General features: G+C 42.8%; 1 protein-coding gene across 1 annotated transcript in view; it reads left to right on the forward strand.

The window, feature by feature from the left end:
* The window catches only part of DBN1 (drebrin 1), a 1,456,369-nt gene extending 1,444,250 nt beyond the window's left edge, over positions 1–12,119 (forward strand). The window contains 1 exon segment of the mRNA XM_044069321.1: positions 9,751–12,119. Coding sequence (XP_043925256.1) covers positions 9,751–9,818 — 68 coding nt within the window. The 3' untranslated portion in view covers positions 9,819–12,119.
* The last annotated feature ends 205 nt before the right edge of the window (positions 12,120–12,324 follow it).

Here is a 12,324-nt window from a genome sequence, read left to right on the forward strand (position 1 = left end):
CCCCCCCAAGTGTAATATTTTTACTTGTCAGGTCTTACCATAAATTTATTGAAATAAAACCCTGGTACTTTTAGAAGTTATTCCAAGGCAAATTTCCTACTTTTACGTGACACCCTAACAAAATTTCAAGCACCCGCAAATCCCAGGGAGCACCACTGCCTGCACAGAGTTATTCACAACAAAGCATGTATATAGCTGTATACACTATACAGGCAGCAGTACCTACTCAAATAAGCACATGACTAACTCTGAAAACAAGCCATCCTGGTAGAATTCCAACATCAGTAGGTTGTATAACAAAATAAAGTAAGTTATGGTCAAAAATAGAAGGTGCAATGCACATCAAGGTAAGAGCTGCTTCATAAAAGTAAATAAACAACTTAGGGGACTACTTAAGTCTATCAAAGCCAAATTTGAGGAAAAAGTAGCTTCCCAGGCTAAGGACAACCACAAGACATTCTGCAGCCATGTCTGTAACCTCAAAGGCAAAACATAACAGTGTACCAAACTAATTGTAAATGGAGACATCTATACTGAGCCACAGGATATAGTAAATCAGCCAATCAATAAATTTGGCTTCAGTTTTACCTATTTTGCAACCCCCAGACACCTCTCAAGAAGTACCCCCCAACCACAGTTTCCCCAACTATCATTGGGGAACAGATCCTCAATGCACTCTGCAAAGCAATGTACACAGAATCAATGAGATCTGATAATGTCCCAGGATACCTCATTTATAGCATGAAATATGGCTGTCAATTATAGCATCCAAAGAGGCTTTGTGGCAAATGAATGGAAGACTGCAACTGTTATGCCTCTGCACAAGGGCTTGGAGAAACTACTGACCCATAAGCCTAACTAGTCTCATATGTAAGGCCATGGAAAGAATAATCACGGACATGATAAACGATGACATACAAAACCTCCAGATATTAGATCCAACCCAGTTTGGTTTCATCATTGGCAGGTCATGCCTACTCAACCTGTTGGATTTCTTTGAAAGGGTCAGCAATGCAATGGATGAGGGCAAAATGGTGCTTATTGCCTAGCTCTACCTGGCCAAAGCATTTGACACAATACCCCACTTGGGCATTGTAGACAAGCTCATAAAACTCTGTATAAACCCCTACATTACCTGCTGCATATTTAACTAGTTCATAGATAGGACGGAAGTCAGGGTTAGGTGAGTCTGCCTCAACAAAAAGGCCAGTCAATAGTGGAGTACCTTAGGGTTTGGTGTTGGGGCTGCTTCTTTTTGGCATCTACTTCTGTGAAGTCAAGGATGATGCCAAAGGCCTATGATTGACCAAGAGTTTGCTGATTATTGCAAACTAAACTTAGTCACAGAATCCCCCAAAGACACAAACATGGTCCAGGAAAGCCTGACACAGAGTAAGAAACAGGTGGCAAAGTCACGGACTAAAACTTTGTGCCAAAAAATGCATAATAGTATCTTTCAGAAAGTCGACCATGCCTGTAAATTACTGCACTGATAATATACCCCTAAGAGTTGACCCTTTGGTCAAGGTTTTGAGGACGCAGTAGACAATAACTTGGAATTTGAATATTGTGTCTACAGTAGTAAGGAAACCATTCTACATTGCACAACTTATAAGCTTGTAGGTCCAAAGATGTCATTGCTTCATTATAACCAGCCCTCATCAAAATAGTCAAGTACAGTGACCTCTTCAGTGTGTACCTGACTAAGCATGTGTAATAACTGAAGTATCCTCAGGGATTCCTCGCAAAAAGAATAAATGGTGTAGAAAACATGTCCTATGTGGACCGCAATTAAGCCTTGTCCTTCTACTCAGTCTTATACAGACTGCTGATGGGCCTCTGATCCAGCTTATGGACGTATTGCACATCCGAAAAACAAGTAGCAACCGAAACACCTGACCTAGGGATGTGAAACCTCTTGTGCACCGTAAATGAGACATGCTGGAGAGACAGGTATGTGTCGCAGAGACTACCCATTCTCTGAAACCGGTTTCTCATCCATGTGAAGTACAGTTCCTCCCTGCACTTATTCTAGTACAGCTTGGATCAGTGGATTGGTAGTTTTAAGTCTACGTGTGGTCTGCCACCTATTTCCCTATTCGAATGAGGAAGCTTGTAAATGCTTAAAGACTTGCACCCAGATTATACATGGGAGGTACCATAACCTGTCGGGAACAGTTGTGAAGCACGGCTAGGTTTAGAAAGGCCCTTTACAGTCAGTAGCCTAGTAGTCTCCTTTGACTCTATAGCATTATCCTGGAATTAGTGTTGATTCTCATTTAAAGTGCAGATCTCATTAGCAAGTGTGAATGTTTCATCTCTGGCATCCTTCGGATCTACATTTTTTTAATACAGAGATACATTTTTTAGAAAACAGATATCTGTTTTCCCACATAGTCTTTTGATTTGCATATTTCAAAGTGCAGCTTGAAGAGGAAATGTACATTTCTTTTTGATATAAAAAGTATTGTCGGAAGTAAAACGTAATAAATATAATAAAGAATGAGCAGTTTCTTTTCTCCATCCCCCCAACCTACATTTGTTTGCAATGAAAGACTCTTCCATTTAAGTTTTGCATGAGAAATTGTGTTAGGTCTGTTTTATCAAGACTAATTCTATTGAGTAGAACAACTTATTAAAATTGTTCGCTATAAAGTGGTACATCCTTGAGTTTTGTTGTTCAGTAGAGGCTCTGTACCCACCTCCCTCATCCACCTTCTGTAAATGCACACACTCCAAGATTACACCACTTTGTAGAATTGGAAATCATTTAGTGAGCTGCCCAACTGGATGCGACAAATACCTTGTGGCCCATCATTGTCTGTGGTCTTCATGAGACTTTTCTCCAGTTTCCTGTGGGTAGGCTTTAATTTTAGTACAAAGTTTGTTTGGTCACTCTTTTGTGCCTGGTATGTTTACTGATGTGCTTGTGATGTTGACCAAGGCCTTAAAGTAGGAGGAGCTTCAGATGAGTCCCTATCTAGATAACTAACTCGTGGTATTGTTCCATGCATGGATTTTTCTGTGATTGCAGTCCCTGGGGGAAACTGCAAATTCTAAGTCCTTTATTGCACCAGTCAATGAGATTTTCTTTATTGATACTGAATCTCATGAAATTTTCTGTCATAAGTTTTGTGTTGTACAGTGTTAGTTATTGAGGGTCCAGCACATCATATCCTTTCCAACCTGCTGAAGATGAAAGAGGTAGGTAGATGAATGGATGTAATCACATTCTGGACCTTATGGCAGTCAGCATTTTCAGTGCCCTGCTTCACCATTTACAGATATTTATGTTTCGATGTTCTGCTAGTTGTCTGACTCTTGTTAATGTATTCTTGACTTTTGGACTGTTCCCAGCCAAATCAGTGGGGCAGCCATTTCTTTCAGCTAAGCTCACAGCAGTATCTAATGGCAGATGCTTTGCAAGTCAGTTTCAGCCTCAGTAGTATTGCTTATTCCATTTAGTCTCTGGATAGGAAGCTAAGATCAGCGAAACTTAGCTGTAGTCAGATAGCTAGACTGGTGTATTGAAACCGAGTTTCATGTGCTGAGACTTGTTGCACGGAAAATGGTAGGTCTGCTAGTATGCCATAGCCATGGACATTTCATTTGTAGCCATTCACATCACAGGAGAAGCAAGTGTGCTAAGTATCCCATTGGGGATACTTTTTTCTTGCACTAACGGATGTCGGAAAAAGTTAACAATCGTCTCGCCTATGGAAAGCAAATACAACACCTAGACTTTCATTCTTATTGCTTCATTTGCTTGGGCCCAGACCACAACATCCCCCGCTGTTGTTTTTGTGTTTAGTTCAACACCAGAACTATATGTCGTTGGGCCCTTATTGTAGCTAGATATTTGCCCTTACAGTCCTTGAATTCCGATACGGCTTCAGTAAGCCATCCAACAGCAGATCTTCCAAAAAAAATAAGGATAAGGACAGAGACAGACCACACAGGTCCAAACCTACTGACGACGCTTCCGTTAAGCTAGTTGTAAATTCTCCGGTCCTCAGTGAGACGACGCTTCTGTTAAGCTAGTTGTCAGTTCTCCGGTCCTCAGTGTGGTGCTTTCACAGCCCCAGATGCCCGCTTCTGTGGATTTGCAGGCTGCTACCTAGACCCTTTCTGAGTCCGGTATGCCACAAAACTCTTCTTCGACTAAGGATCCTGCAGTTGTCTCTCCCTTGGATGGGTCTGGATCCACTGAGCAGGCACCGGCTTCCTAGGAAGTACTTTGCATTACCAATTTTCAACACAGACAACTTCTTTGCGTCTATCATTCTTTCGAAAACTACTGAATTTCTAAGGCCCATGGTATAAACCACACCCAAGAAACCAAACCGACGACCCAATCTCAGGCACCTGCTTTCTTGCCTCAGTCTCAAATGCTTAAAATGGCGGAAGACCTTATCATGCAGATCAGGGGAAGCCAAGCTACCCCTTCCAAAAGAAAAAGAGATCTGTCCCCAGTAGTTTTGTCTGAACAAGAGTCTGATGACTCTGAAACATCTGAATATGAAGACATGCAACCCCTCTCTGCTTATGAGGATTTCGATGCAGAGGACTCCATTCCTTCAGCCCCCCCAAGGGCTTTTCCTTTGGGAAACCCTTCATACCTTAAAGGAGCATTTCCAATGGGAATGTCAGGTCTACCCTCAGTCTAAAAAGAGACTCACGGAATTCTTAGATCTTCCACAGCATAGACCCCTGGCCATTCCCCCAGTCCTGGATGTTGTGGACGATGTTTTCCTAGAATCCAGTTTGACTCCTGACACCCTCCCTCCTGCACCCAGAAAAACCTGACAGGTATTAGAGTCCCTGACTCACACAAATTTATTTTTAAAAATCCTACTGCTGACCCTGAGGTAAATTCTCAAGGGCCTAAAGGAATTAAATCAACCTCTACTAAGAATCCCACCCCCTCAGATAGGGATTCCCGAGCACTAGACAGATGGGGTAAAAAAGTGTACACCTCTGCTACTCTTGCTGTCAGGGCACTAAATTGTCAGTTCCATATACTAAAATTTCAGCACCATACCCTGGAACTCCTCAAACAAAAAATGTCTTCCTTTCCTGCTTGTGCAGAATATAAAGAGTTACAAGAGTTAATGCATTATGCAAGTCAAGTAACTAAACGCACCTTGCACTGTGGTTTTGATGCCTTAGAAGCTTCTTGCAGGGCAGCAGTCACCGGTTCGGTCCTTAGAAGGCATGCATGGCTTAAGGAACAGCCCTTGCCAGACCATGTCAAATCTAAATTATTGGGTGCACCCATGCACAAAGACAACTTATTTGGCACTAAGGCAGAGGAGGTCTTAAAAAAGATGGAAGAAAAAGCTAAGTCTATGCAGACAGTTAAGGATTTCTTACAGATTCAGCCACCCAGGTTCAGCAGGCATTGCCCCTCCAAGCACTGGTCCTTTCCTGCTCCCACCAGGTCAGTTCAGCCCACACCCTGTGGAAGCAGACCCCCCAGACAGCAGCCGCAGGGAATTCAGAGATCAAAACAGTGGATTTCCTCCACTTGAAAAACGGGGAGTTCTAAGCCACTCCCTCATGGTAAAAACTCACAGTGACTCTCCTCCTCACCCCCTCATGGTAAGAACTCACAGTGACTCTCCTCCCCACCCCCTCATGGTAAGAACTCACAGTGACTCTCCTCCCCCATCCTCTCCCTCTGCCCACCTTCACTTACCCGTAGGAGGAAAACACTCCTTTCACGCAAGCACCTGGGGCCACCATTACCAACGACCACTGGGTCCTCAACATAGTGTCCCAGGGATACAAATTTTCTTTCCACACCCTTCCAAATCCAAAAGGGTTCCCAGATCTACCTCCAAACCAGTGGACAGAGGCACAAAAGCAAGTCCTTTCCCTGCTCTCTGAGGGCAATAGAGCACATTCCTGCAGAACAGAAAGGCCAAGGTTTCTACTCCAGACTTTTTCTGGTACCCAGAAAAGAGGGCACCTGGTGCCCCATCCTCGGTCTATCCATTCTAAACACCTTTCTGGTGATACCAAAATTAAAAATGCTCACCCTCCAGCAACTGCTACCTATGCTGTCCAAGGATGCTTGACTAGCCACCCTAGACCTAAAAGAGGCCTACCTCCACATTCCTATCAGGGAATCATGCAGGAAATATCTACATTTCAGGGCAGGATCTCTGCACTTCCCTTTGGCGTATCTACTGCTCCCAGAGTTTTCACAAAATGTCTGGCTCTGGCCATTGCCTTATGCAGACAAAGGAACATCCAAATTTACCCATACTTAGATGACTGCCTAATTCAGGCAGTCAGTCAGGAAAAGCTGCTCAAGCACCTGGCCTTTGTAAAGTCCCTACTGACCTCCCTAGGGTACACAGTCATTGAAAAGAAATCCAAACAAGTACCCACCCAAAGGATTATATTCCTGGAAGCAAGCCTGGAAACAACATCCCAGATGGCATTCCTTACACTAGAGAAGCAAACTTACCTGACAGCCTACTTCTCTCAACTAGCCACCAGACCCCAGTTATCTGAAAGGAAAATCCTGCAAGCTCTGAGGTTCATGGCATCTTGCATTCTACTCATTTCATATGCCAGACTGCATATGAAGAAACTTCAGTGGTGCCTAAAAAGCTTTTGGTGTCAACACTCTCAAGACCTGGAAACTTTTATACCCATGATACCTTGCCTCAGAAAAGATTTTCTTTGGTGGGCAGCAGCATGTTACCACAACAAGGGACTACCCTTCTCACAACCCCATGCCACCCAGACCCACACCACAGATGCATCAGACTATGCCTGGGGTGCACACCTGGGTGGCAGATGCATACAGGGCCAATGGAGCCCACAGCAAGTCCATCTGCACATCAACCAAAAAGAGATGTTAGCTGTCCAGCATGCCTTGACAGCTTTCAAGCCCCTTCTCTCCTCAGGGGTTCTCCTAATCAAAACAGACAACACCACTGTGATGTGGTATATCAACAAGCAGGGAGGGACTCACTCCTACCCTCTATGCAGGCTGGCTATGACCCTTTGGCACACAGCCTCTGCCATGCTACTCCACCTGTTAGCACAATTCCTGCCAGGTTCTCTAAACTCTCTGGCAGACCACTTAAGTAGAAATCTTCTGGACCCACACGAGTGACAGCTAGACAAAAGAACCTTCACCCTAATAACTCAGAAATGGGGCATCCCGAAGGTTGACCTCTTTGCCTCTTACACCAACCATCAGCTCTGCAAGTTCTGCACCAGGGAGCATCACTGCATGGCTTGGAAAGTGCATGCCCTGTCCTTCCCCTGGGTCAGTCTATCGGTCTGTGCCTTTACTCACTACCTTTCATCCCCAGGGTACTGCTCAAAATAAGGGAGGAAAACCAAGGACAATTCTTATTACTCCAGTCTGGCCTTGCCAGCACTGGTACCCACTGCTGCGTAGCCTGTCCCCATTGCCACCATTGCATCTCACTCAGACCCCAACCCTCTTGACCCAGAGGGAAGGAGAATTCATGCATCCCCAATTGCAGACCCTCAGTTTGGCAGCTTGGCTTATTCCATAACCACCGATAAATGTGCCAACCTCAGTAAACAGGTTCTAGATATGCACAAGGCCAGACACCCTAGCTCTAGGAAGTCTTATGCTGACAGATGGAAAAGGTTCTGCACCTGGATTCAGGCTAAGGGAGCCAATACTTCACAGCCCTCCCTCTCATCCTGGATTACTTAGCTGACCTGCTACACAGTGGTCTCTCTTTTTCCTCTATTAAAATTCATGCATCTGCTATCTCTGCTCATTTCCCCAACTGAGCAGCCCCTTTTCTCACACCCTCTTATCAAACAATTCCTAAGAGGGGCTAGCAACTTAAGGCCACCCAGAAGAGCACCTATCCCAGCTTGGGACCTTAACTTTGTGTTGGAAAAGCTCACCCTGCCCCCCTTTGAACGAGCATCTTCAGCAGAGTTAAAATTTCTCTCCTGGAAGATAGCTTTCTTTCTGGCCATCACTTCAGCCAGAAGGTTCTCTGAGCTATAAGCACTTATGGCTGTGGAGCCCTTCATCATCTTCCATCCTGACAGTGTTTCCCTCAGGACTAACCCATCCTTCATGCCCAAAGTGGTGTCCAGTGTGGCTGTCAACCAGTCCATTCATTTGTCCACCTTTTTCCCTAGCCAACAGAACAAGAGGAAAGGGTCCTGCACTCTCTAGATGTGCACAGACAGCTCAGATTGTATCTAGACAGGACTAAATCCTTCAGAAGGTCTGATCAATTGCTGGTTAGCTTTGCTGCAGGGGCAGAGGGCAAAGCCATCTCCAAACAGTTTCCAAATGGACAGCACACTGCATCCATTTCTGTTACAAGCAATATGGAAAGCCTCCCCCTAAGAGGGTCCAGGACTCACTCCACCATAGCAGCTTCCACCTCTGCAGCTTTCCTCAGAGGAGTCCCCACCAGGGACATCCTGGAAGATGCCACCTGGGCATCTGTTCACACTTTCACCAAACATTACCACCTGCCTATCTTCTCCAAATCCAGGGCAGGGTTTGCCTCTGGAGTCTTGCAGGGCATCCTAGCCAGCCCCTAGTCTCCTTGACTGCCTCCACCCTTTTCCTCAGCATTGAGAATCAACCCAAATGTGATGACTGCAACAGTGAAACATGAAGAACATAGTACAGTTGTGTACACTTACCATAAATGTAGATGTTCGAGTGTATTCACTGTTGCAGTCCTGGTTTCCCTCCCTCCACCCCCTCCTTCTTTGTTCTCTCTCCTTACAAGGGGCATTTTGGTGGTTACTTTCTACTGGTGGGGTTCTTCCACCAGAACCAGGCTCCCACTTGGGAGCTCCTGACAGGGCAAGAAAAACTGATGTATTGGCGTCTGCCTTACTTTATACTACTGACTACCTGACATCATTCCTGGAGTGACAGCAACCAAAGCAGAAATACGAAGCCTCTGGTATTCGGGCCGGCTGAGGGATAACCCAAATGTGATGACTGCAACAGTGAATACACTCGGAACATCTATATTTATGGTAAGTGTACACAACTGTACTTTCTCCCTTCTGTCACAGGAAGACTTCCTTTATGCCTTTTCATAAATCCATCTGGTGTGACACACCTAATAGCAAAATTCAGACAAAAAGAACAAAACTTATTTCTCTGCCCCTTCTGGTCATGAATGGTGTCATTTCAGCCTTCTCGTATTTTTGGAAGTTTGGGAATTTATCACTATACTGAGTAAGGAGCCGCTCTTGTCTGGGGTAACATCTGCTGGTATGGGTTCTAGGCATTTTCCTTTATAATGGTTTCTCCTTCTGGACCTTCCATTTAGAGTTAAAGGGGTCATGAAAGCAACAAAGATTGCTTATATTCAGCAGACATAGGCAAATAGATGTTTTCCATATGGTCATAGAGCTGTCCACTACTCTGTGTCAATTTATTTGCTGAGGATCTTGATCTTTTATCAGGCACTTGTGTGATTTGGAGCTTAGATTTTCAAACTCATTGTGCAGGTTTCTGATGTTTTTAAGTACCGTAGGTTTGTGAAGTTGAAATGCAGAACTATGCCCCATTACAGTTTTTTTTCTGTGAGATACCAAGAGGAAAATCCAAGAGTTGCTGACTGCAAAGGACCTTCTTAGGGATTAACTGTTGCAGTGAGTATGTATCTTTTGTATCAGGAGGAGATTAACTGAAATGCTCAGTATGTATCTATTTCATCACTTATTAATGTAACTGATTTTTGTTTCTGTTTTCATTTACAGAAATAGACATCACTTGCTGGGATAATGACCCTGTCGCAGAGGAAGAAGATTTTGGTGCGGCTGATTAAACAGGCTGGCATAATCATCTAATACAAATGAATTCTTGCTTTAAAAAGAAAAAAAAGTTTAAAAAAAAGAAAAAAAAAGATTTGGCAGTATTAGGGTTAATGTTAAAGAAGCAGTATCCATCTGTCAGACCAAACGGAAACTGCACCTTCCTGTAGTTACGAATGGATTGTTAGGAGTTAGCGCTTTCCCTCATTGTCTACTGATTATTGCAGTTCACTTTTAGCCATTTAATCAAGAGGTAATTTAAAAGCTTGAATTATATACTTGTTTAGCTTTTTTCACCAATTTCTTCAATTTATCATTGTTAATATTCTTAACTGAGTTTGCCTCTCTGTTTCTCTGTCTCTCTCCTTGTCTTTCTGTGCTGTCTCCCCCTCAGCAAAGCTCACAGAGAGGCAGTGACTAAAGACTTTATTGCCAGTGGCATTGTAAGCAATATCCCTTGCCCTTCATTCACTCCTATAAATGCACAGACACACACACACACACACACTTTTCCTTTTTTTTTGTTTCTCTACAAATTCAGCAGATAGCAAGTTAGACAATACCTTTTTTACCAGCAGTGCTACAGAAGTCCTGCATATCAGGTTAAGTGACAACAGCACCACTTTTTGTTGGATGTTAAGTGAAGTCTCTGTTTTGTGCAACATTTCACATTTCTGTGGACATCTGTATACTAACTGGTTGCGTGTGTGTGAGCGTAGTCCTTGTGTAACACACACACAACTCTTGGATGCTTGAACTCCACTGATGAGTATAGTGGCACTTTTTTGCTGTGTATTTAATCCACATAGGTTTTTTTTTTATGTAAATACTTTTATCTCAGAAATAAAACACTTCGTCAGCCTTGTTACCTTTGTTACAAAAATACAAGACTAACTCATTTATTTATATAGCAGAATCATTTGATTATTATTTACATTTAGAAGGAGGGTACACTCTGCTGCAATCAGAACGTACTGTATTAATAGCATTGAATAGAATGTAACGAAGCTGATCCTAGAGTCAGTGAGTGGGCCCCAATGAGTGTAAGTGTTAAAAAGCAATCAGAATGAGGAATTTCACTCTGTGTGAAACACAGGTAGTGCTATGGTTAGGTGGCACACTAGTTTGTCTCCTAAAACCATAATCAAAACCTTAATGTGCTAATGCTGGTGGAAAAGTACCTTTGAAGGAAATCACTCTTAAATTAGTTGTGGCTGCAGAGCAAAGTTTAGAAGATTAGGGTACTTGACAGTTAACTGCTGGTCCTAGCCTACTGTCCAAGCCTTAGTGAAAATCTGTGTTTTACAGAATCAGAGGATGGTGGTGGCTAAAGGCGGTAAATAAGGGAAAAACAAGTTGCACAATGAGAGAGAGAGTGGGAGAAAAAAGTATGTGCAAGAACTAAAGAACATATGCTTCTGTGTGCACGGTAATAAAACTGCAGTTAATATGGCATTAGGATATACAATTTTTTTTATATATATACAGAACAGTACAGCTGCAAAGCTAGTAAAACTATTAAATGTGACTCGTGTGGCTAAAATGGCCAAAATGTTGCTTGTGTAAAATGTGCATTTTAACAGCGTAGAAAACAAGCAAAAACAAAATTTTAAATGTGTTATGATGTTTCACCATTTTGATGAATTTACATACTTCTTTGGTTGAATTTCTTGGCTTTTCACTTGGAACACTTTATCTGGCATTTTGATGGGTTTACACTGTGTCTTTTTTCACACACTTGGCTCATTTGCCCAGCGATCTTTGTAGTTTCATTCAGGTCAGTGCAAAATCCAAGGTAATGATTTGGAGATTTTCCTGTCTAATCTGCCCCTTTTTACTTGTCATAAGCTCAGTCCCTTTGCTATTATCACTTTGTTGCTCAGCTATTAGTTGACACTCTAACTATATTTTTTGTTTTGTCTGTATCCCTGCTGTTTAGGTTTCTCTCATCACTCCACCACTGTCTGAAATCTTAGAAGCAATCCTTGATAGATAGTTGCTTACTTAGTGTGCTCCCTTTGTGGTTTCAGCTAACGGTTCTTCATTTCCCTAGGTTTCAGTTCTGATTTTCTGACGACTATTCTCAACATTTGACGTACTGCTTGTTGCTGTTTTTTCACTGATATATTAATATCCTGACTGCCTGTAATGTCACACTGACCCTATCCCTACTTCCTTAGCTTTCATATAATCTCTAATCAAACCACTTTTTTTTTTCTCTTCCCTATTCATACCTCTCAGCCTTTTGGCACAAAAAGTCTGTACAAAGCCAAAAATAATGGGAGGAACAACGGCCCAAAAATAGGGACAGATTTTAAATACTGCTCTTATAAATTTAAATAGTCGCTAGAATAGTAGGTTTTGGATTGACATTCATTTTCTGAAGGATTTGAAGTCTGAAACCTGTCCATCATTGTTTAGTGACTTCAGTCCTAAACGATTTTTCAGAAAACTACAAATTTTTGAGGAACAGACCAGTTGAGATGTATGTCCCCATTAGAACACCAGTTTTATTGGACT

The sequence above is a fragment of the Protopterus annectens genome, chromosome 4.part0 (genome assembly GCF_019279795.1).
Source record: "Protopterus annectens isolate FY-2018-M chromosome 4.part0, PAN1.0, whole genome shotgun sequence".
Lineage (NCBI taxonomy): Eukaryota > Metazoa > Chordata > Ceratodontiformes > Protopteridae > Protopterus > Protopterus annectens.